Source organism: Talpa occidentalis, unplaced genomic scaffold, assembly GCF_014898055.3.
Source record: "Talpa occidentalis isolate TD23 unplaced genomic scaffold, MPIMG_talOcc4v2.1 talOcc4.8, whole genome shotgun sequence".
Classification (NCBI taxonomy): domain Eukaryota; kingdom Metazoa; phylum Chordata; class Mammalia; order Eulipotyphla; family Talpidae; genus Talpa; species Talpa occidentalis.
This window is the reverse complement of record NW_023605194.1, coordinates 78,151,702-78,177,356: the sequence shown is the minus strand read 5'-3', so window position 1 is coordinate 78,177,356 and position 25,655 is coordinate 78,151,702. Positions and strand designations below refer to the sequence as shown.

The window sequence follows — 25,655 nt, the reverse complement described above, 5'->3', positions numbered from 1 at the left end:
CCAGAACCTTGTAGAATTCTGCAGGAGGGAGAGGAAAAATGTATAGGGGGAGGGGGAAATTATATAGGAGACAGCATGGAAACTTAGGGCAGAGCAGAGCCCTGGGAAGCCACTTCTTGTCTATTCTAGAGTTTTCCAGAAGGCTCTCTGGAGAAAGGTAGCTCATAGTTATGGATGTATGGGGGCAACACGAGGGTGAACAGTGTAGAGAGGAAATTCGGAGCATCTACTTGTTACAGTCTGAGTAGGGCAGTATGAGGAGGGAATTTTGAATAAGACTCAAAGTAAGTTCCTGGGTTTAGAGATGACTTTTCTCCCTAAAAATAAAAAAAAAAACAAACTTATTTGTCTGCTGGGAGAAGGAATAAAGAAAGAGTTTAAGCACCCCCAGCCCTCCTACCCCCCTTTTTTAAACACTTCACAAGCCAGGATGTGTCTCCTGCAACGAGGCTGGTCCCACACCAAGCGCTACTATTTTTCACAATAAATGCTCATCCTTGCTCAGAATCAGGCCGGCGGCTGCCTCAGCTTCTGCCCTGTCCCCAGGCTCCATCTCCTCCAGCAGATTCCGTAGGATTGGAAAGAAACCCTGCGGGGAAGCCGAAGAGTCAGTCCCAAGCCTAGGCACACGCTGGCCGACTCACTCCCTAAAGTTGTTTTCAAGTTGGAGAAGCCGGCACCGTTCAATGGCGCCATCAGCCTAACCTCCGTGACCCTAACACTTTCCCTAATTCCGAGGGGTGGTGACCCTTTTATTTGTTGACCAAAAGAGATCCAAATTGATGAACGCCCCACATCTCTGAGCTGCCCGTAGCTCTTTAATCTTAAAAAACAGAAACCCGTAGCGCGGGACTTTCTTAAGGCAATCGATCCATGCCTGTGCTTCCAGAACATGGGAATTCGGAAACAAAGAGGCTTGTTATTACCTCTTCCCTCCAGAAACTTCCAGTCTGGCCTGACAACAGTTGAAGGGTAGCCTAGAATAATGTAATGCTAGGGGCTTATTTCCTAGCCCAGGTCGAGGAGTGAGAAGGGAAGTGGAAGCGGAATGCCAGGGATCAGCTAAGCCCTCGGCGCCTGGTGGGTGGTCTTCCAGCGCCAGGATCGGCCTCCAGAACGTCACTCCAAATTCGGTTTGTCCGCAGTATGGACAGAGGTGATTCCCAGAATGGTTCGCAGTGTGGAGTTGGAGCCGACTCGGATCTCCATTTCAGTTACAGAGAGGAAGAGGTAGATTAGACTGGACCACCTACCCAAGCCCCGGGCCCCAGCAAGCGCCTTTCCAAGACCGGCTCTCCCGGCTCACTGAGAGGCCGTCAGCTCTGCCAGGGCCGGACGCTCCTGGACCCTTTGCGTTGGGTTGCGTTGCCCCAACGCAAATGAAGCCAAAAAGTTCTACAGTGAAGTCTTGTTGGCAGAGCTGTAGATTCCGATCCTGACCAAACTGCAAAAATCTCACCTTTGCTCAGAGCAAGGATGTAAGGTTTTCTGGAAGAAGGAGGTGGAGGGAGTTGGGCTCACCCCAGCGCTCACTTCCCTTCACGCTGTCCTTCTCAGGAAAGGTAGCGCCAGGATAGAGCGCCCCCCCCCCGCCCCCGCCCCGACACCCGCAGTGAGGCTGGATCGATCGCTAGTGGCCATAGTTCTTTCCTGGGTTGTTTGTCTAACCTGGTAGCAGTGGTAGCGGCTGTTACCGAGGGTGTCCCTAAGCAACTTGCGTGCAGTAGTAAGGAACTCTTACTTTTTCCAGCGAGTAGAAACTCCTCACCTATTCAAATGTTTTTTCCAAAACTTCGGCCCGTACAGAGAGCTCCTTGGGCATTTGTGTCTGTGCTGATATTTACCCCCTCTTCTGTTAAGCGTGCGCGGGAGGTGGGTGGGGGAGGGGACAGCCTAGAAGCGAGGATCAATAGCTCGCCCTTTAGAGCTCAGAAGCCCAATTTTGGAGTTCTTGTTAAACTTAATTTTCTGAGAAAAGCCAAAGCAACCACGGGAGGGCTTATCGGGTGGGAGGAAAAGGGGAAAAGAAAACAACATGCAAAGCCCGGATTTCAGTAGCTAATAAACTTGCTTCTCCTCCCCCTCGGTCTGTTCCGACCCCTAGACAAAAATCTGTATTTCTTCAGCATCTGAAAAGTGGACACGAGGCACAAGAAAGGTTATTATTCTTGTTTCTTCAAGACACCAAACAGCAGGCGTGGAGAAGGCGTCAGGAATTATTTCCAAGGATGTGCGCGGTTGGGCAGGTCACGGGAGGGTCCCGACGTCCAGGCGCGTGGGAGAGTTCCAGCTTCCACGCCAGTCCTTCCGCGGCCCTGGTTTGCCGAGCCCAGGAAACTCCAAGCACTCCCGAAAAGCTTGGCATGTTATCCCTCTGCAGCCTGCTCGCGATAAAGCGCGCGGGGGCCGACCCACACCTCTCTGGTCAAGGGTAGGCTGGTGCCGGCGCGCGCTCGGAAAAGCGGCGGGGAAGAGCAAGGAGGGTGGAGGCGGGGGGCACAGCACGCTAGTTCCTTGCTCGAGGGTTGGGCGTGCGAGACCTCCTCAGCCGCAAACCGCCGGGTGGATGGGGCGCACGGCGGGGTAAAACTGATCCCGGATTAAATGTGCCAGGACTGCGCTTCTCGCGCTCATCAAGGCTACGGGAGCCTCCCCCAGCCATCATCCTTTGTAATTGCAACCGTCAATCAAGGCTTTAAGACAAAGTCAGAACCGGGAAGGACTGGCTCAGGGGACCAGTCTCCTCTGAAAGAAGGTGGAGGCGTGAGGGAAGGGAGGGGATAGGGGAAAGTTTGCCAAAAGTTGGCAGAGTGCTGGGAAGAAATCGCGAATGCGCAGAGTAGTTTAACCCGGAGCTGTCTCCCCGGACCTCCCAGGTTCGGGTTTCTGGTCTCCGCCATCAGTTAAGTTCACCGCAGTCAGGCTGGATTCCTAAGTGTGCTTCCACTAAGAGGTAGCCTACGTGGCAGTAGGTAAGGTGTTGCCAGCGGAGGTGGGATGGGGCTCTTATCCAAGCCGGTGGCTGTGTCTGCGCGTCAATGTTTAGATCACACCGGTGTGCTCTCCCATCACAAGGTGATGGTCTCCTCGCAAGCCGCCCTTTGCGCGTCTACCTGGCTCCCTAGCCACTCTGCGGACTCTGCCTCCTAGAACCATCCCCAGGTAACAGACCAGATGTTAAGGGAAGCCTCGGTCTCCTCTCTCAGCAATCCCATTCTCGGAAAAATCCAGGCGGATCCCAGGTCACGGGGCAAGTGGGTCTCAGCTGCAGGGGAATCCCTGGCCCAGTGGAATTGAAGGGTCAAGGAACCAGAGCCGATGTTGGGAACTAGGAGAGGGTTCAGAGGGTGGAGAAAGTGAAGTGAGGAGGGCGGTGCTGAGCAGGGCAGCCCGAGCCAGGTAAGTCTTTCCCTCCCTCCCAGCAGTCTGATGGTCGGGGGACTCCACCAATTTCCTAGACCCCTAGCTGAGAGTGATGGGGAAAACATGAGGGTGCCTGAGTGTTTCTGACAAGGACCAACCTGTGGAAGAGTTCCCGCCTGCCCCATCCACTGCAGGCGGGGATTCAGACATTCCTGAGGGGGTCTGATAGGACTGGCTCACCGCAGCTCTTCCCTTCCTGGAGCTGGAGGCCTGGAGCCCCAAGGACTTGAAGTTCCTTTGATTCTTAGAAAAGGAAGTTTTCTTCCCGCTTGAGATCTCCTGTGCTTTCTGTGCCCCTTCAGTTCGCTGCTAACAGAGTGGTCAGCCTGGACTAGAACTTCAAAGCAAGTGAAATGCCTTGGACCCTTTCTCTGTGATACCACTGTGGATTTATTTAAAGGGTAGACTTTTAAAACCCTGTCCCCAACCACTGCTGTCCCCTGCCCCCCCCACCCCCGGCCCCCCATTGCCCCTCCTGGTGTGTGTGGAGATGAATGAATACCAGCTGGCCCTTTTGTCCCCATCACTCCCACTCCTGGTCTTGGGGGGTGGGGAGGGGGAGGTATTGGGGGATGGGAGGGAAGCCTGTTCTCAACTGAAGAGTCGCTAGTGCGGCCTAAGCAAGTGCCTTTCCCCAGACTGAAGCTGGGTTATGAATGTGATCACAAAGTGCCAGGCTACAGCAATCTCAATCCCAAGTCCAGGCAAGGAATTGTCCACAGACGTTGACATAGTCCTGTCAGACTCTCTACTTCTTTCAACTCTTCTTCCTCCCACTCGACCTACCAGAGCATCTATATCCCTCCCACACTGAGGGCTGCAAGCTCCCCTGAGGATCTAGACTCAAATTCGCCAAAGCTGCCAGCCTGATATTTGGGAAGGCATTTCATAAGCCCCCATAACCACTTTGATTGCAGTGGGAGGAATTTGTTCTTAAATAAAGTCCTTGAAATGAACTGACTCTCAAAGTCTGCTTGAATCTAGAAGCAGAGCACGAGCACTGTAATTACTGGTGAGCCCTGAGACTTACCTCCCTTTCTGAACTATGTGTGTGTGTGTATATTCTTAATTCTTAAATGTAGATATAGTTTTAATTCACAATATGTAAAACAACTAGTAATACTGAAAATAAATTGACATTGTTGCTTGATACTACCAGATCTGAGCATCTCAGTAATTTTGGCAACTTCAACCCACTCCCCCTAACAAGCTAGTGGATGCCCCCACCCCCCAGTTTAAATGTTTTGATGAAGTGTAGATTATGCATGTCAATGATTGGAGTATATTTCAATTCATCAAATACTAGACCAGACAGTTTGAAAGTGAGAGCTCAATGCTATTGAAATAGAATAAATTCAGATCCTTTGAGATTCAAATTTACCCCCTTGTGGGTGGACTCTGATAATTATCAGCCTCTCAGCCAACACTGAGTATAAGTCATTTCACATGCAGCCAGGAGGCTGGAGAAAAAAAATGTTTTTCATCTTGTTGGTATGAGATCTGAAAACTTTGAAGACGTAGCTGGGTTGGTGGCTGAGGAGTTTGCATAACAGATGGTACTTTAAAACTTTTTAAAGTGCTAGTTGGGCCTCGGGTCTCATTTGGATGGTCCACCAGAGGCACCAGAATGAAAGAGGAAAGCCCACACTGATCTTTGCAGTCTACATGGAAACAAGTTCACTAAAATTTAGGAAATCTGCCTGCAAGATAATGCCCCAGGATGTGTGTGTATGTGTGTGTGTGTGTGTGTAGGTAGGTGTTTTTGAATGAAGAAACTGGGAAGTGTGGGGGGGCAAATGGGTAGCTGTTCCTCAAGTTCCAGGCAAATGAGTGAATTCTCCACCTGACTGTCTCCTGGGAGAGGGATGCTGGGCCACTCCGGGCAAGCACGGCCCACGACGGGGCCTCTCCGCCGACTGAGTGCTGAGGGGGATAGAAGCTTGGGTGTCCTGGAGGGAGGGCAGGCTCGGCTTTTGCGAAGAGCAGACAACTCAACTTAACATCTCTTTTCTCCTTTAGGTTGTTTAAATGGGTGCTAACCTCCCCCTCCAGCCCCTCACTCGACCAACAGACACGCGAAGGCACACCCCACACCCACTCCATCCCCGTCCCTCCTCCTGGCTTCCCCTCCGTCCGCAGAAATCTCCGTCCTAGTCTCATCCTTCGCCGCCGGGCTCAGACAGAGGTCGCTTCTCACTAGCTGTAAGATCAGGCAGCTTTTACATCCCCCGCCCCAGGCCAGGTTGGGGTGGGAGGGGGTTAAGGCGGGGTGAAGAGGTTGGGGCAGCCGAGGTTGGGGGGGGGGTCGGGATGCGCCTCGTCCTCATTGGCTGGCGGCTGGTGTCCGACCCGAGTCCGGAACCCGCGTCCCCACTCACTGTCATCACCCCTCACCCCAGCCTTCCCCTGTCCCCGACCCCACTTACCTCCCTTCTCCTCCTGTTCCCCTCTTTGCTCCCCGGCACCGGCACCCTGGGGGTTGGAAAGGGCTGCTCTCGGACCCGGGGCGCGGAGTGGACGAGGCAGGAGAGGGAGGCTGGAACTTCGCAACTCCACAGTCCTGACAGCGGGGAGAGGGAAGCAGGGGCCGGGGAAGGGGCGGAGAGGAGAGAGGAGGGGAGAGAGGCGATGTGAGGCGAGAGAAACAGAGAGAGAGAGAGACCCCTGCCGATCCCGAGCCAGAGGGCGGGCGAGGAAGGGAAAGGAGTCGCCCGAGCCGTCCGGGAGCTGCGGCTGCGGCTCCGCCGCGGTGGCAGCAGCAGCTCCGCGGCCGCCTCGGCTGCGCGCCCGCAGCTCGCCCATCCACGGATCCGCGCCCCGGGCAGCAGCGCCCTTGCCACCGCCGCCGACTCGGCCCTTGCCGAGCGCGCCAGGGCGCCTGGACGCCGGCTTCGCCTCGTCCCGCAGCCCCTCTCGCTCTCCCCGCGGCCTGGGGACGACTCCGGAGCTGCGAGACTGGACGGGGCTCAGAGGTCCTGACCCGCGGCGGGGAGAAGACGGAGGAAGGCTCCTGCGAGCGGGTGGGTGAGCAGGCTCCCCAGGCCCCCCTCCTGTGCGCCGGAGTTGAATCTGTGCTGCCCGTGTCCAGGTGCTGGGCTTGCGGACGGACACGGACCCCTCGCCCCCGCTCGCGGCCGCCTTGTCATGCTGCCTAAAGTGGAGACGGAAGCCCTGGGACTGGCCCGATCGCATGGGGAACAGGGGCAGATGCCGGAAAACATGCAAGGTAAGGAGGCGCCGGCGGCGCCCGGGCTACCGAGGCGACCTCACCCCCCGGCTCGCCCTGGCCGCTGGGGCCGCCCGCCCCGCGCGGGAGCCCAAGGGGCCTGGCTGGGCGCTCGCCGAGGCGGGGTGGCGGGGCCGCGCGCGGCGCCCGGCCCCTTCCAAAGGTGCAGGCATAAAAGTTTATGGCTCTTGAACAATGAGGGGCGGAGGTTTTCTAAGTAATGCCTAATTGTCCGCTTCTAATTAAGAAAAGAGAGGTTTCGAGCTTTATGGCTTCAGGAGAGAGGCAGCTTCTGGCTAAGGGTACTTTAGAATAGTAAGATCATTCTAACAAATGGAAGGTCTCCCTGAAAACCCGGGCGGGTTCTCGGTCAAGGGAACTTTAGCCAATACTTCTGTGTGGAGGAGAGGCACTGTGTAGGAAAGTCAACTATAGAAATAGGTGGCTCAGGAGGGGCTTATTTGAGCGGTTGGAATGGATGTGGGACCCCTTAAAGTCAAGGCGATTACCCGGAGCCGGCTGGCATTTGGGCGATTTCAGAACTGCAGGCAGAACTTAAGAGGACCAAAGTTACCCCTGCGCCACCCGCGCGCGGGTTGTCCCGAGTGAGCTGAGGGCTGGGGGCTGCGGTCCCGGAGCTTGGGAATATGGAAATCCTTTTATTTGTGGCACGGGCTCTTGTTTGCTAACGACTAAAAAGCAAATCCCGCTGACTATATTTTCGATCCAATCCAAAATAGCGACTCCAGATCTGACTGTTTAAAGCCTTCAGAAGTTTATCGCAGTTGCCCTGGGCCAGGGGGGAACAATGCTAGGAAAAGTCACCGGTGCTCTTCCATCCTCGCCCCATCCAGCGCGCAGGATATGCCGGCCGGCGAGCTTGTGATCCCGAAGCTTCCTGCCATCCCCTTCAGCGAACTTGAAAGTGCCGGGGAGGTGTTGAGAGCAGAGTTCAGGGCTGGTGCACGCCGCGTTGCGGGATAGGCAGCTACCCGCGCACCAAGCCCTTGGCGCCTGGGGCCTCATGTCGCCCCGCTGACTTGGGAAAAGGGGGTGCCGGGAAGTCGTGCGTCGGGCTATGAGATCTTTGATCCTACAGTCTCTCCAAGCCCCCTGGAAGGGCTGTGGCTGTCCCCCGGGGCTGAGGTCTCGGAGACTAACTTGTGGGTTGACGGCTGGGGGAACCCGGTGGTCCCAAAGAAGTATTCCCGCACCTAGGATTCCCACGAAGTGGGGACGTGAAGTGGCGCAGGGAAGTCAGATCCGGGGACCTCCGCTGCCAACTCTGGAGAGAGATTATCCATTGGGCGTTCCGTGAGGCCGGCGCGATTCTTGGATGCAAAGGGAAAGTTTCTACTCATTTCCGCGCGCGCGTTTCTGAGGGACTCGCGCAAAGTTCAGGCAGCAAGAAATAGGGGAGGCAAGAATAAAGGTTTCAGTGCGGGGGAGGGCGGGAGGGAAATACCTTTGTCACATTTTCTTTGTAAAATTCGTGAGGGGCATTCTTGACGACCTGATACCCAGAGCAGGAGGTCAGCTTTCCTTGTGCCCAGTGCGAAGCCGCCGCAGGCTCGGCCCCGGGTTCGAAAGCAGCGTGGGAAGCTCCTGGACACTGCTTCCTCCAGGCCACGGTGCGCCCTTGAGAAGGGCTCGTGGGGATCCGGGCCCATTTCCATGATTGCTCTGCTTTCAGCGCTGGAAGCGCCACAGTCAGATCCGTGGGGGATCCAGAAACAGGACCCGCGACAGGTTCGGGGGCTGCGCGGGGCGCCCAACTCAACGGGAATTTTACCGCGCGCTTCTCGGCGACCCTGACTTCCCAAGGCCCCATCGTCTCTTCCTTTCTGTAGACAGGAATTTCTGATTCGGTTCTCCAAATGCACCTGGGAAACTCTGAAAGGTGCCCGGGGATCGCACAGCGGCATCTCCTTGCACGGTCTCTGCCTTTGAATTTTCCAAGGGGTCCCTATCCCCTAGTTGGTCTTTTCGGTATTGAACGCCCTAGGTGGGCACCGAGTACCCCTGTAAACAGTTGCCTTTCTGTGCCCCTTAGGTGCGAAGTTTGCGTTTACTTTGGGGGAAGGGATAGAAAATAACACACATTGGTAAAGTACACATTTTTTCCGTCCCTAAAACGTGCCTCAAGACAATAGTCACGAGTTTTAGAAGAGACGGGTCTGTGAACGAACTTCTCGAAACCTCAGTCTCCCCGAAACTCCCAATACCAGAGCGTGGACCTCATAGGGCTGGGACTCAGGCAGGCCCCGCCCGGAGGACTATGCTCAGCATCTCTTTACGCCTATTTCACGGAGCCCTGGAGCCTGGCTCTGCTGGATCATCCTTTCCCCGGGTCCCCCAGCCCCCGACCTCTGGCTAACTCACTTGGGTTCAAGACTCAGCCCAGGGGTCTCCGCCTCGCGGCGAGGGGGCTGAACTCGGTCGGCCCCGGCTCGGCCCTGGGCAGGGGGGTGCCGCAAGTGACACCCCGTCCCCGCCCTGCGCTCTCCCGAGTCCCGCAGAATCCGCTGAGAAAATAGAACTTTATTTTTTAAAGAAGAGGAAGAAAAGAACTAGTATTGACCCCGAGGCCACTGTGGTAATAGGGGTTGGGGTGGGGGCTGCGCTCTCTTTCCTTTTTGGTAAACAAATCAGAGGAAACTTCGGCCCCGCCAGCGGTTCCCCATCCCCCCCCGCCCCGCCCCCTGCAAATGCCACTGATTAACTTAAAACAAACTCGACTCGGTGTTTGTGCGCCTGTGTGTAGCCGAAGGTTGAGCAAGGGGCGAGAGGCGAGGGTGCCCCTGGGTTTCAGAGGAAGGAGCCCCGAGGGGTGCGGGCCGGGCTGCGCGGTCCTGCCCCTCGCCAGCCGCACTCGCCGCGCCCGCTCCCGGGTACCGGACGCGCGTGCACGCGGAGTCTCGGGGCGGGCCGGGACCAGGTATTATCTGGGGTCCCTCGGTCGGTCTCCTTCCCATGCATGGTTTCTCCTGGGGCTGCGAAGACGCCTTCGCTGGGCTGCGTCGGGAGGAAGGCGGTGACCAGATCCGCGCAGGGAGCGGCGCAAAGCTGCGGCCTGATTTCTGTTCAACTTCACTGGCTGATCTCGAGGTGTTTATATTTTGCAATGATGATCGGAAACATGTGAAGTTCATTACAGAGCTTCAATACTTTGCGACGAAACCAAACCCGCATGTGTATCTTTTCCCTCCTTTCTCCTCCGGGCGTTCCACGCCCCCCCACCCCGTTCCTTTTTATTTTTACAGATTTTCAAATGTGGGGAGATGAACAGTATCCAGAACAGGAGTCCTGTCAATACGGAACTGAATGTTTCGATTAGTCTCAGATCTGAACGCTGGGAGCCGCAGGCTGTTTTGTTAAAGTGGGGCTGCTGCTGAGAAGCAGGTTTCTGGGGCTTCATTTTCTCGGTCAAGTGTTTGCAGCTTGGTGTTGCCATCCTTATACGCGAGATGTACTTGCAGCAAACTTAAAGAGTGGGAAAATAATGTTTGTGCTTGTTAATCTTCCTTAGGCAAAAGTGGCATTTTCGAACTTAATTTTAAGGATGTTTAAAAGATATTCTAAGTTGTTACTTGATGCATTTTACATTTCTGTTCTGATTTGCTGCTTTTCAGAATTCTGAGACTCGTGTTCTACAGTGGTCATTTTTTAAAAAAAAGTTAACAAAAGAAGTTGGAATTATTTTTAAATCAAAAAAATGTAAAGCAGATACTTATTGAAAGTTTACTTTTTACTTTCACTGTACAAAAACTGTTCTCTTCAGTACAACTGGGTAAAAGATATTTTTATTTTTCATTTTACTGAGTGATATTTGCTCACCAAAATGCCTTTCATTGCAGGATTACAAGCTATATAGTAAATTAATTGAATATGTGTATATATATACATTTCTCTTCTTGTTTCAGTGTCTCAGTTTAAAATGGTGAATTACTCCTATGATGAAGATCTTGAAGAGCTCTGTCCCGTGTGTGGAGATAAAGTGTCTGGGTACCATTATGGGCTCCTCACCTGTGAAAGCTGCAAGGTTTGCTTATAAGTTGCTATCTGAGAAATATCATTTTCAAAACCAAAGTGAACCATTGGATTCCTTTATAAAGCTAAATTTAGGCTTTGTTTAGACTCAACAAAGGATGAGGTAGTCTTAGAAAGATGATTTTTAGAAATATGTGTCAAATTTAGTTCAAAAGGCAGAGAAATTTATACTGTTTAGAAAACTTTGCCCAGTCTCATGGCTTTAAAATATTTTATTATTGTAAAGTGATGTAGCCTTAGAAAGACTTCTATTTCTTGCAGTCCTAAATATTGATTTTGCTTGACTTATATATATATATATATTTAAAGCATCGTTGTTCTTGAAAGGGACATGAGAAAGTATTTCCCAAATACATTTTAACTGCAGAGTGTTCTGTGCTCCAATTCTAAACATTTTTATCCACAGACATAAAAGACTAAGTTCCCAAATGCCTGATTTCACTCTGATTTATACTAAAAACAATTTTAAAGATTTTTTTTTGAAATTTATATCAGAAAGTGCAAGAAACCAGATCTTTGTTTACTAGAGTACTTCTCATGAATATGACCTCTTTAAATGCCAGAAATCTTAATATGTGAAATGTATTATATTGTTGCTAATAATATCAATGATACTTTCGAGATTTATCTCAAATCTTTTTATGTATTCCCCATTTTTGATACTATTTTCAGCAGCTTTTTAAGTAGAAAACTCAGTACAATATTTAAACCACTGCCAGGAAAATCCCTGCATTCTCTATAGCAAAGTAAGATTGTGTCACTTTATGCTTAGTAGGATAAATAACAATAGAACATCCTGGTAAAGCCGTTATCATATTATAGAGTTACACATTTTATTTTTGATAAATTCTTTTGAATAAAATATAAGGAAAGCATGTCCAGTGCTAAAATTCAGCCTTCTGCTGTATATTTCTTTCCTTTCCATTAGCTTTGCCTTTTTTTTAAGAGTTCCCTTACTTGAATGTATTTCAATGGAATTATGAATATTTTCCCAACTTATTCTTTAAATCCTTCTGCTTTCAACTATTTAGTGTTGACATTTGTAAAAGATCTGAGGTGTTTTGCTCTTCAATTTTTCCACTGGCATTCTGCAATAGTTTGTCACTGAAATTGTGTTAGACTACTTAATAATGCAGACCCCATGAGTACCTCTATCTGAACATGAAGGTTACTAAGAAAGCAGATTTTTTTTAAATCATGGGTCAATATAGAATGTACATTTTTTCCTCTGACTGTGAAGATGAAATGGTGTATAGCCAAATCTCCTGAAGATTTGATGTAATTCTTCAGGAATATAACTGTGATGCCAGAAAAGTCCCCACTATGGCCTGGCAGTATTTTGGAGGGTTGATCTTGTTAAAATGCAAAACAAACCACAGAACCACAGAAGGGCTCAAATGGTACAATGAAAAGATTTACTGGTGATTTCCTTAAGATAAAACAATGGAAGAGACGGGTGTCAGATTTATAATGTCTGTCTATTTTCTCTGTCTTATAGGGATTTTTTAAGCGAACAGTCCAAAATAATAAAAGGTACACATGTATAGAAAACCAGAACTGCCAAATTGACAAAACACAGAGAAAACGTTGTCCTTACTGTCGATTTCAAAAATGTCTAAGTGTTGGAATGAAGTTAGAAGGTAAGATTCTTCTAAAGACTACTGCCTGTTAGAACTCTCCAAGGACATAGGATTTAAAACAACATTGTATTTGTAACATGGTAACATTATTTTCTTACCCCCTTAACATTACTGACAAAAATAATGTAAGATCTTTTTCTGTTGGAAGAATAGTCTAAGTCTCATTGACACTCTGATTAAATGTACTAGGAAAATTTTTTAATATAAGTTGCCCACCCACCTTCTTTTTTCTTTAATTTGGGGACCAGATGCATTTGACACTAACAGGTTAGGTCAGATGAAAGCAAGAGTAAAGTAATTCAAGGGAGAATAAATAAAAGTAACTTGCAAAAGTATTTTTACAAGAAACCCTTGAGTTTTCAAATCAGTAGGGCCTAGTAAAAGCTTAATTTTTTAAAATAGGTGTACTTGTCATAATTGCTACTATAAATTTCATGATTTCTGTGCAAGAGTTAAAGGCTTTGTTTGTAAAAAGGAGTTTATCATGTAAAGTATCTTTTCTGATAGGGCAGGAAAGCCTATTTTTGTATTTTTGAAATGATCAAGTCTGCTTGAAAAGCCGGAAACATGAAAAATAATGAACTATTAAATCAGTAGCACTGGTTTGAGAAGAACAAGAGTATGGTTCCTCAAAGACCACATTAAACTTTATGTTGAAAGAGCAGAACCTGTACTTACAATGTACAGATTGGCAGACAGTAAAGTTAATATGTGACTGCTGTAAATAATTTGTAGTTCATGAACTATTATGGGCTATTACTGTTTTTTAGCCTCTGACCCACTGAGTTTCTACAGATTAAATATACTGCAAATGAAGTAACAGTAAGGGATACATATCACTGATATGTGCCACATAGAAGAGTGCATTTTATTTGATCAATGAGACTCAGGCTAGTTTTGTTTGGCATTTTCCTATTATGTGGAACTTAGACTTAATAGAAATACCCAAGAAATTTCAAATAAATCTGCTAAATTGCTAATAGATTCCTCTCCAACAGAAGTAACCACATTGGTTATCATGAGGACTGTTAACTCAGTATTGCTTTTAAAAAGTACTAAAAAGTAAATTAATGCTTATTAATTTCTTTATCATCAATCACTTTATTATTTTCTAAACAGCAAGCTAGTGTGGTAGATGCTTACCATAGTATGAGACCGAGAAAATAAAATGTTAAAAGTTAAATGCTGTGGTTACTTATGATGTCATTTGATTTTTTTAACAAAAGGTTGTATTTCTTTACCTTAAAAGGTATGTTTTTTAACTATAAGTCACTCGTGGTGCATACTCAAACTTCCTTAACAGTGATAAGGAACAATTGAATATCCAACAAATTATCATCCACTCAAAAGACTCATTATTATCTTGTATAGTATTCTAGATTCCTAGCATTCATGATAAATTTTTAATGCTATACTAATCCTAAGATAAAAAGCTCAAAAACTTAACCTCCAGCAATTTCAACATGTCACAAGCTGTCAGAGGTTGCTGGTTTCTCTAATTGCCATTGGCCACTGTGGGCTTGGAGAGAACTAACTTATTAGGCATGACCCCAGACTCCACACGGCAGGCGTCGTGATGGTGGACTTCCTTGACAGCTCATGAAATGAATTTGCTTTAATTATGTCCAGGTCTGCTTAAATTAAAAACCATAACTGGTGGTTATCTGATGTGTGAAAGTGATATTTTTAAGAAGAATGTGTACCTAACCCTTTTGCAGCAAAGTAGCCAAAATAGCTTTCAGGATGGAAGATATTCTTAGGAAAAATATCCAAAGTTTAATCCAGAAATAGGTTAATATTTTTTCCCTCACAGTTCAAATTTCTATGGAAAGACCACAACGTAAGTGGTAATAAAAACTGATCATCTTAGCAGGAAAACTTAATCTTTCTTAGCCATTCACTGTATACCCACTGTATAGCAAAAATTATGCAGTCTCTCCAGTCCACTAAAGGGTTAATATGTCCCTACCTCTCCAAAATATTTTTTTGATGACAAATACACGTTGAGGAAAGGATTCATAAATTAAGAGGACAGGGCTTTTGTTGGAATATTTGCGGGCTATTGTAAAGAGAACAGCCACACACATACCACTTCTGGTCAATTTTCAACATTTCTGGAGCATGTGAATAATCTGCATCTTATTTATACCCTTCTTCCTTTCTTCCTCCAACAGCGGTAAGGGCTGACCGAATGCGCGGGGGACGGAATAAGTTTGGGCCAATGTACAAGAGAGACAGGGCCCTGAAGCAGCAAAAAAAGGCCCTCATCCGAGCCAATGGACTTAAGCTAGAAGCCATGTCTCAGGTGATCCAGGCCATGCCCTCCGAGCTGACCATCTCCTCTGCTATTCAGAACATCCACTCTGCCTCCAAAGGCCTACCTCTGAACCATGCTGCCTTGCCTCCCACAGACTATGACAGAAGCCCCTTTGTCACATCCCCCATTAGCATGACGATGCCACCTCACGGCAGCCTGCAAGGTTACCAGACATACAGTCACTTTCCCAGCCGGGCCATCAAGTCCGAGTATCCAGACCCCTATACCAGCTCGCCAGAGTCCCTCATGGGCTACTCCTACGTGGATAGTTACCAGACAAACTCCCCAGCAAGCATCCCGCATCTGATACTGGAACTTTTGAAGTGTGAGCCAGATGAGCCTCAAGTCCAGGGCAAAATCATGGCCTATCTGCAGCAAGAACAGGCTAACCGGAGCAAGCATGAAAAGCTGAGCACGTTTGGGCTTATGTGCAAAATGGCTGATCAAACCCTGTTCTCCATCGTCGAGTGGGCCAGGAGTAGTATCTTCTTCCGGGAACTAAAGGTATGTCATCAGCTATTATAACTTATAACACTCCTTACCAGAAAGACCTGACCATGTTCCTGGTTAACACAGGCTTGGTCCTAAAAGTACGTCTTCCTTGCTTTTCTCCTTTGCATGGTTTATGGAGTAGAAGAATTTTATGACCTGGACTAGAGGACTATAGTAGCTTAACTTTGTGGGGCTTTTCTTGTTTTTTAATTTTAGCAGGGAGGGAGGCATTCAGTGTAAAATACAGGTAACTTTGTTTTCTCCGAATAGTACATTTTTATTTCCTTTCATGAAGTAGTTTGTGGCTAGAAAATTTAAGTCATTGTGAAACAGCACTTGGTAAACTTTTAAAAATGAACCAAATAAATTGCCACAATATAATGGCGCCATTTCAAAGGAAAAAAGATGCCAACATTTAGTTGTGCTTAGACCCAAAAGAATGCAAATGATACCACTGGTTAATAGTATCAAGTCGGTATTTACTGCCTGTTTACCTCAACATTAGGTTGGTAAAGCCATTGTTTTCAGAGCAGATTCCAATAGGATGTTGACTGTCATTGGCTGGGGAGTGGCACATGTGAGGGTGAGGGCTAGTGTACTTGGCTGGGGTTTTAGTCTCATAATCTATGTCTGTCATTGATTTTAATGGATTGGTACGTTGTAAACACAGTACTTGTTTGTATAAGGATCTCTGTTTAACTACATAATTATTTTATTTCCTGAAACTTAAGACTGAATTAATATGGGAAAGTTATATAGAAGTTTGGAATCTGAAGTAGGTACCATGCCGCGTTTGGTAGTCGGTGGTTTCATTCTCTGTTGTAAAAACAAAAGTGAATTCTGGGCTTGTATCTGTTACAAAATCAACTTCTTCCTTTTGCTGTCATGGGGGAGAAGTGGCCGCTGAATTACTGTGGCTTCTGATCACCTAAGACAGTTGAGTTTAAAATCTTCCAGAAGGGCAGTATAAAACAGACTTTGAAGGGCTTTTGTTCAAAATTGTTTGTGTAGATGGACCAGGGAATATGAAAACCATAGCAGTCTTCATGAAGCACTGTGATTTGTACATGGAAACAGAAACAGTTATGTGAACAGATCCGATTCAGTTCAGAGATGACCGTGGGCATTCTATTAAGACTGACATATGTGGCATTTGGCTTTCTTGTCCTTTGTTGCTACCTTTGAAGAGCTGAAGGGGGATACTGAGGTCACAGGGGGCAAGCAGAGGGCACTGAGCCAACAGGCTGGATGTTTTCAGAGGATATAACTGCTCTGTGATAACCAGGGCATTTTAAAATTAAAAACAAAAACAAAAAACAAAAATTTTTCTAGAGTCTTCACAATTTTATCCTTAAAAGGACAGGCAAGGTATTAGAAAATGAAAATGATAATTTTTAAACAGAGCTGAAAGGTTAGGAAATGTGAAAATGAGGCAAGCACAGCCTTTGGGATCAGATGGACTCGAATTATATCCTAACCATTCGATAACTGTGTCCTCGTGGGCAGATTGTGGGTCCCTGAGCCTTTATAGGGTAGAGGGTATAGAGGAAATAACAATACATCTGTTGAAGGTTTGCAAGGAATAATGAGACTGAGGAAAGCAGCTAGTAGGGGGAGCCTGGCAGATAGTACACTCAGTCTGTGGGTGCTATTTAAAAGTTATTGTTGGGCCTCCCCTGGTGGCACAGCAGTTGAGTGCTGGGCTGCGAAGCTGCGCGCACAGCAGCACCGGTTCGATCCCCGGCCACTGGGGAGGGTCCCACATGGCGCACAGACCTCTCCTGCTGCCCGCTGCTCCCCTCAGCAGTGTACTTCAGTCTGCCTACTCTGCTCCCCGCTCTGGCTCTGGTGAATTCGTTCACCCTCCCGCACTTCTGACTGTACCCAGTGCTTATATGAATAAATAAATAAATCTTTAAAAAAAAAAAAGAAAAGATTAACATGTAAGAAAATAAAAGTTTAAAAAAATAAATAAATAGAAGTTATTGTTGCTTGATGGCAAGTGTGTGGAGGCTTTGCATAATACTATCTTTATATTCAGAAAGAAAATACACTTGTACTCTCTTAGTAATTTGGCTTTGGGAAACATCACCACATGTGTTACAGAGGAATATCATTGCATAAAAAACACTCATTAATTACTACTAACTGGAGACTAAAATTTAACAGGCTGTAAATTGGGTGCAAGATGAATACAAAGTTGAGTAACACAAACTATTTCCTTTCAAGGATTTTATAAGACTTTCATAAATAACTATTAAAACCCATAAAGATAGCGAAGGTTGTATTTCACAAATTCTCAGGCCAATTAATGCACATTATCTACAGGTAAAAAAGGGAAGTGTTATATAGCAAAGATAGACAGTCATAGGCAGGACTTTAAGAGTGCTAGAGAAACATTCTTCAAATTTCTCTCTTCTCCCCCTATAGCTAAATTCTGTGAAACTTCTTGTAAAGAGCATGAGGCTTAATATTTGGCTAAAATACAGATGCTTTGGGGAGAGGGTCGTATTAAAGCATTGGCACTCACTCATGCTGTTGTTCAGTGTATTTGCAGTCTTCCATGGTTTGGAGAAGGAAAGGAAAAGAAAGTAGAAGCCCTGGGGGTACCTGTCAGGGGTAGGAGACACCCCCTGGAAAGACAGACAAAGTTGACCCACTTCACGGTTTGCTGTGGGCTTAGACTGTACAGCAGCAATTCAATGGGCATGTTAGAAATCATTTTAAAATCAGTTGTGAGATGACTATTCACATTTGGAAGAATTCCTTCTCCTTTTGTTTATAAATTTACTTTGTTAAAAACAGAGCAAATCCTTTGAAGCCTGCATGGAGACATGTGCCTTGTAATATCTCCACAGGGCAGGGACTATTTAATTATGACCTGCAGGAAGAAATATATTTTATACTGGAATTTGTGCACCAACACCCACACACACCCCACCCCTGGTCCAAAGTTTCACTCGAGAGTGCATGACTTTCTCTGTACCAGGCCTGCTGATATTTCCTATTCTACCCTGCTTTAGTTTAATTTATTTCATGTTTTTTTTAAATTTCCTCTCATGACCCACTAAATTGATTTCATGACCCACTAATGAGGCATGACCTACAATTCAAGAAACATTGCTCTAGGGAAGGTTTTGTGGGCCATCCACTGGGCGTGGCCTACCTGCCACCACTAACAACTCCTAAAAAGGTCTCTTCCTCCTGGCAGGCCTCCAGGACATCTCTGAAATCTGCAGCCCCTAGTCCTCACCCTATCTTCTTGTAAAAGTTGTGGTTTTTAAATATCATTTGGGAAGATTAATGTTTCCCTGTAAACATTTGTCTTCTCCTTTTTAACTTCACATCAAATTATCCATCAAGTGGGTAATTAAAGGGCCGATGGCTTATATACCTCTACAACCCAAAATGAAAAGTCACGTATCTACTCCTGGAAAATAATAGAATAATAAGGCCAATGACCTCTTGCTCACTTTCCCAGGACAAGTTACATGCTCTGGGAAGCACAAAAGGGAATACAGATGTCATTTGCTTACTATGTAGACTAGAAGGACCAGAGGAAATTTGGTGGGTTGATTTGTTTTTCTACATATTTTCAAGAGGCAAATGGTTCCCATTCAAAATATTGGAATAAAAACGGAATTTACAATGCCAAAACTTGCAGCTTGTGAAATAGCACATAAAAAGAAAAAAAAGTGGTGGGGGGGACATTATACTCATAGAAACCATTCAATTTCAGGACTGAAAGATGATAAGGGAAAAAGGGACAGAGGACATATGTAAGTGGGTTTCTTTGTTTTTCTGTACACCTGTAAGGGGCATTCCCAATCCCCATCCAAAATAGTCGTGGAGGAAGATGAAATCCACACCCTGAAACTAGTAGTTTTGAAATGGCACATGTGCACTAAAAGATACTCTGCCTAGAAACTATCGATTTTTCCAGAGCTGGAAGAGATGGCAGAGGCTATAAAGAAGAAACTGAGGCTCACAGAGATTGCGACTTGACCAAGATTGTACAACTATCGAAGGACATGACTGGGACTGGCAGATTCAGGTTCAAAGTAGAAGTACTTTTGCATAGTTCACCCCCCACTCCCCTACACACACGCACAGATAGACAGCATAACCTTTGACTTCAGAAATACAGGCCTTTGCCAGTGACACTAAAGCAAATCTCTAGGTTATCAGAAGTCCATCACAACCACCCAATTACTAACTCACTAATAATCAGTAAGACATTTTCTCTGAGCCCAGACAACCCCCTGGGAGTGAATGAGTCACTGTAGGAAGCTACAATAATTCTCTCAGACCACTGGGGTATCATTCAGTATGGAGGCTCTATCAGCTAGCACTTCTGAGCCTTGAAAGAGTATCCAGAGCGTTCTCTGGTGCTTTCCTCTCTGCTCACAGTTCATTCTCTGGGTGAATCTGCTTCAGCCACAACATGTGGGTTTACTCAGAAGTTAAAATGGCCAAATACACACATACCCTGTGTTCTACTCCATGCTGGGCATATTCAGCATGGGGTTATTTTTTTGTGTCCGTGAAGATGTGCACAAAGAGATTTCAGGATTGTACCAGGTGATAGATGAACCACTAATTATAAAAGCATTAGAAGTGTTTCCTGAGGTGATCTTACAGCCCACACATCTTCAATCTTCAAACCGAAGCTGTTTTACAATGATCTCTACTCTGACTTTTTCCTTGTGGTTTTGGAAATTAAGAGCAAACTCAATACCTCCCTAACATGCTGACAGGGTTGTCTTTGTGAGTCAAGATTGTAATTTTTCTTCCAGTTATTTTCCTCTCATCTGCATCTTGAATATCTTGCAAACATGAGCAGTGAGAAAATAATTCCCACTTTGTTGAACAACTAATGAACCTAGAGGATCTATTTGATCTTCTAATGAGACCAGATGTCTTGAGAGGATTCTGGGAATGGATGTAGAAGAACTTCCCCTCAGTGAATGATTCTGATACATGCAGGAATTAAAAAAAAAAATCTGAATTAATCCTGACTGAAACACATAACTAGCTTTTCTGTGGAAAATAGGTCTCAGAGACTCAGGGATTTGTGCCAAAGGAATTCAGCCACGCTTAAGGAAGCGCAGTTCTCACTAAAGTGAGGAGACCCGGGGCGGGAGTAAATCTTTCTTTTTCTCTGGTCTATTACAGAAGCTTTCTGAGCAGAGTCTTCTTTACTTGTTTTTAACTCTCTAGATCTCATTCCCCAGACTTTAGTTCACCACTCAAAACCAATACAGGTCTATAGTCTGAAACGTGATTAAGTCTCCATCTTTAAGCCACATCCTTTATAAATTTATTCAGCCCTTTTTTCTAGAGGGACTGGGGAGAAGAAAGACCCTGTATTGCATCTTTCCACACTCACCTGGCATCCTGCTCTCCTCTGCTTTGCCTGAGTATTGGGGTTCAGACTTGGAAGTCCAGTGCCTTCATCCCTGAGTGCTCACGGGTGCTCCGAAAGTTACAGACAGCCATTTACCTTTGTTTTCATTTCTCTGGATGCAAAGTGTTACTGGGGAGAGGTGAGAGCAGAAAATGAACTTCAAAATTATTTCCAATCAAGAGGCAAGAAATGTTTCTATCTCAAGGCAAATTAAGGCATCTATTATCATTTCACTTACTCATCAAAATGATATCAGAATAATATAAATCTACCCTACATAGATTTACAAGAAAATGTGAGAATTGACTGTTGTTCCACCAGAGATGAATACTGCCATTTTCTTCTGTCTTTGTAAATTTGGGGAGAATAGTGGATATCACCTCCCAAAAATCTGTGCTTGTTTGTAGTCAACTCTTTCCCACCCCAACTCCTGTCAATCCTGAAATTTTTTCCTAACAGTTTTTAGTTATTTATTTAAAAAGTATTAAACTTGCTTGATGCCATGAGAGCAAACTGCAAACCCACTTCAGACTCCCTGAAGATTAATTCAGAGTCGATATGCTAGTATTTTCCCTGTGACATGTGCTCTGTGGGAAGTGGGGATATTGGGTAGTAGGAGTGTTAGTAGTGATGATCATAACTTCATTCGGGGTTTGCTTGTTCACACACCCGAGCAGCTTCCTATTCCTGTTAATATACTTAACTATCTACTAGAATCATGGGGAGAGCAGGACAACAGCCAACCACACTTAAGACATCCATATTTAACTGGACAATGGCCAAGGTGTCTGACTATGAACAGTAGAGAAAATGGGAGGAAATCAGGGCCTCCCTGGTAGCACAAGGGGTTAAGCACCACACTATGAAGATGTCCACAGCCTCTGCAGCATGAGTTCAATCCCCCGCCCACCAGGGAGAAGCCCACATGGCACAGCAGACCTCTCCTGACTCGCCCACTGCTCCCCTTTGCAGTGTACTTCAGTCAGTCTGCCTGTTCTGTTCCCCACTCTGTCTCTGGTGGATCCTCTCACCCCCTGTATCTCTGGCCTGTACCCCAGCTCTTGTATGCATAAATAATCTTTGTTAAAAAAAAAGAAAATGGGGGCCTCCCCTGGTGGCGCAGTGGTTGAGCGCTGGGCTGCGAAGCTGCCCGCAGCCTCTGCAGTGCCGGTTCACTCCCTGGCCACCAGCGAGGGTCCCACATGGCGCGCAGACCTCTCCTGCTGTGCCCGCTGCTCCCCTCAGCAGTGTACTTCGGTCCTTGTGCCTGCTCTGCTCCCCGCTCTGGCTCTGGTGAATTCTCTCACCCTCCTGTGCTTCTGACTGTACCCCAGTGCTTGTATACATAAGTAAATAAATCTTAAAAAAAAAAAAAAAAGAAAGAAAGAAAAGAAAAGGGGAGAAACCAGCATTTTCCTTGCTTTGCTCAAGGTCATATGGTGAAGGGGGAAGAACTAGCTTCTGTTGGATGCCCAGTTTGCCTTTGCAGTACTAGGTGCTTTGGGTCATTTTCTGGTTTGGTTTCTGGTGAACTAAGTACAGCATTAGGTCTCCCAAGGGTGGAAGACTGTCACATAGTAACACGTTCTTTCCAAACAGTCTCTACTTCTCAGGGTTCCAGTGACCCACAAGAGATGCATAGTAAGACTTTGCTAAGCAGGTTTTGAACCAATGAAATAGTTTAATCAAATGTGCAGCCACCAAATCAGTTTGGGAGGATAGAGAGGTATGGAAAAAGCAAAGACATGGAAACAAAAAACCTAGGGAGCTCATCGGCCTCCAAAACTTGGGGTATTGGTCACAGGTGAGGGCTTAGGAAATACACAGTCAACAAAAATGCTTCCATTTTTCCTTGACTACAGCTTAGACAATGGATACCAATAATAGCTGCCATTTATTGAGCCTTTACTACGAGTCAGACAATCGTGTTTTGTCTGTGTTATCTCATTTCATACAGATGACTCCCATGCAGGGGGCCAGATAAGGCCACCTTGACACATTGTCTGACTTGCCCCAAGTCACATAGCTAATGTGTGGTAGTGCTGTCATTAAAATAGAAACTAATCATGAAAGTCTTTTGTAAACTGTAGAGGACTTATAATGGTTAGCATTATCACTATGCCCAGGTCAGTACCACTTTAAAAATAGGTCTGCAGAATCTCTGTGATTTCTGAAACTGCAGAGAGAGGCTTATATTCAATGGTCTACTCTTATGTCATTTTTTTCCCTTATGTATTTCAGCAGGGGACAGAATCGGAACGTGAGTACAGAGAAGTTTGCATCAGAAAGGGATGCAGGTGGGCCACTGATTGTAGAAGCTTCTCAGGGGCTTCTAAGCCTTAGTCTGTAAAACCAGTCTGTATCTGGAGGTGCACAGAATGAGGCAGTTAGGTGTGCAGTTTTCCTGAGTTCTTCCCTGACTAGAGAATACTTGGACAGTCTCCCTGCCCTTAGCCCCCCAGTGCCCAGCACCTGTTCTATTGCATAATCAGTGGAAACAGTTTTGCCAGTGTGTGCCTGCCTGGAAGCATGTATATAACTGTTGAGGGTAAATTTGGTCCCTGCTTATGCCAGTACTTGGACTTGCCTAGCAAGGCACACGAGTACCTCAAGGATCTTAGGGCCCCCTGAATCTCTGGATCCCTTCACCTCCCTGTCTGCACATGTCATACAAAGTCAGGTAACAGGTAGAAAAGAAAAACTCCAAAAATATGACTCATGTGTGACACCCCTTAATACTTCTGAAGGACTTTGCCCTCTGAACCTATGGGGTAAAATGGTCTTTATATTTTCCAGCCTAAGTAAAGAATGACTTTGCTCTGACTTATTCTCCTACAGCTTAGGAAGTAGATCATACAAATCTTTGAGGGCACAACATCCATTTGCAGAATGGCTGCATAGAAATTGAGCATTTAAGCTATTCTTCACATTAAAGACATTAATCTCTAACCCAAGAACACCACCCACACTCAAGAACGACATATACCACGTCAGCTAGTCTAGCAGCTGGGACTTTCATAAATGTCTGCTACTCAAAACCTAATTCCCTCAGCACTTCTGTATTCCCCATACACCAGGCTCAGCTCATGCAGCCAGTGGCAGGAGGCCTGCCCATCTTCTCCGGGACTTGCCTGCCTTCCATATCATTTTATATTCTCCATTCACCTCTACCTCCACCTCTAGACTCCCTGTCTCTTTTCTTACTCAACCTGATTTTCTTCTGTCCCCTCTAAGGCCTCAGGTGTCCCAGAGGCTCCTATAATAGACATTGCAGTAAGTACTCACTTAACATTGTCACCCACAGTTTCTTGGAAATGGCAACATTAAGTGCAACAATGTAATAAAACAGGCCCTTGAATTGCATTTCTTTCAGACATCAGCAGAGACCTACTTTTTCTCATCTGTGTAAAAATGAACCCAAGGTGTCTGAGGGCCTGCTTGCTGTGATTGGCTTGGAGCTGTGCTTCTGGGTTAGGACTGTGTGGCACCGTGCTAACCCTTGTCCTCAGCGGTCTCTGTGTTTGCCCTTCAGGATGGAAATGTGTTCCAGCAAGGAGGGCAACCCCTACTTTCTAGGCTGGAGGATGAGTGGGGAAGGAAAAGAACTTCGGTAGGTTGCCCTAAAAGTGGGCTGTATTCAATAAGAGTGGGTGGAACACCTGTCAGTGGTGGATGCCAGCAAGGTGATTTCCCCACATTGGGCACAGCTTACCTTGCAGGAGAGACTCTTGGCTCCGTCTCTGCACAGTAACTGCGCATGCATCCCTACAGCCCCTACAGGAAGGCAACTTCGAAATTCTTGGTTTTGAATAGGGTGAAGGTTTCTGTGCACCGCAAAGTAGTTCTACTTCATGCTTATCTTCAGCTCCACACAGCCCAAAAAAAGGGCCGCCAATGTTTCCTATGCCAGTGGGTTCCAAAATGAAATCATTTCCAAATGCCATATTGTTTTACCTAGCAGACTGGCTCAGTGAATTCCTCATATCGGGTGTACTCTGAAGGACTAGCCAGAGACTTTGAGGAGGGAAATTAGAAGTCTGAAGTACACTGCGCTGTTGGGCACGACTGTTGATCATTTCTCACAAAACTAAAAGAAGACTATATTATCTTGAGTAGGATTACACAACATTCTGGATTAACTTTACAGCCAAACTTGATCCACTTCTAATTCTGTAAGAATGCTTTTTCTTTACATGACAGATAGAATAATTGGCCAACAAGTCTAAAGTCTGTCCTTTATTGTGCAACAAGAGCATTGCAAAGGTGGAATGTCACCTCGGATGGTTCCATTTAAAGGCGCCCATCTCTTGCTAATTCCGGGCACGAGGGTGTAACTGCTCTTTCATCAGTGGTTCTCAGTGTTGGTTTTTCCAGTTTACAGCAGGAAAAATTGACTATCGCATTTCTAAATACCCTGTTTACAGGATATTTTACCTAGGAGAGCAGTATAATTATTTCATTTAAATTAAAAACATATCTTTTCTGGGGCTGAAACAAAGTAGACAGTGGACACATGTTGAATCAACAGACTCAAGGCTGAAAGGAGAGTCGCCCTCTGCAACGGTGATATACATCTTGTCTTTTATGTTAAGCAGCATTAAAGATATATCCTTGGTGATCTGAAAAGTTCCAGAATAATGTTTGCAATGACTTCCTAATTTGTGCTCCTGGCATTATACAGGCACACATACATTCATCGACAATAATTACATACACACAGAGGCCCGTGGTCACCAAATAGTTCTCCAGCAAATCTCGAGTTTTGAGTGCACATCCTGTTTTCAGACATGTTCTCTGAAATGTTGGCTCTTTCGAAGGTCTGTTGTTTTATTTTGACTACTATATCCTGCCTCCTGAAATCTCTACCGATGGTGCCTTACCACACACATTCTGTCACCACCTTTCTGCTCTTTTTGATCTAAAGTTGTAATGAATTAGACTTTGCTTATTACCGAGTGAAGGTATTACTCTTTCATTTCCCCTTATAAAATAATGATACAGATTAGTGTTTGTGGAGAAATGTTGCCAACAGAATTCTTCAAAAGTTTTCCTTGGGTGATGAAAGCTATTATATTATTTTGACTAGCTAATCAAATGTAA

At 46.1% G+C, this 25,655-nt stretch overlaps 1 protein-coding gene and 1 long non-coding RNA gene across 8 annotated transcripts in view; one reads left to right on the top strand and one right to left on the bottom strand.

Moving 5' to 3' along the window:
- The window catches only part of NR5A2 (nuclear receptor subfamily 5 group A member 2), a 124,093-nt gene that overhangs the window by 4,907 nt on the left and 93,531 nt on the right, over positions 1 to 25,655 (top strand). The window contains exons 1-5 of one of the 5 annotated variants that reach the window (XM_037498012.2): positions 5,606 to 5,625; positions 6,512 to 6,649; positions 10,573 to 10,691; positions 12,198 to 12,339; positions 14,514 to 15,160. In XM_037498012.2, the coding sequence (XP_037353909.1) occupies positions 6,568 to 6,649; positions 10,573 to 10,691; positions 12,198 to 12,339; positions 14,514 to 15,160 (990 nt within the window). In that variant the 5' untranslated portion in view covers positions 5,606 to 5,625; positions 6,512 to 6,567. Of the gene's footprint in view, positions 1 to 5,605; positions 5,626 to 6,511; positions 6,650 to 9,567; positions 9,588 to 9,700; positions 9,758 to 10,572; positions 10,692 to 12,197; positions 12,340 to 14,513; positions 15,161 to 25,655 lie in introns of those variants that run through there. The other 4 variants (XM_037498013.2, XM_037498010.2, XM_037498009.2 and 1 more) reach the window with 4 other exon arrangements.
- On the bottom strand, positions 101 to 24,776 carry LOC129144947 (uncharacterized). 3 transcript variants are annotated; one of them, XR_008549799.1, is made up of 3 exons: positions 24,268 to 24,776; positions 20,538 to 20,684; positions 101 to 317 (listed from the first exon to the last, which is right to left on the bottom strand). It is a non-coding gene; the product is annotated as an uncharacterized LOC129144947 (long non-coding RNA). The 3 variants fall into 3 exon arrangements; XR_008549798.1 differs by lacking the exon at positions 101 to 317 and adding an exon at positions 9,744 to 10,132; XR_008549800.1 differs by lacking the exon at positions 101 to 317 and adding an exon at positions 10,493 to 10,684.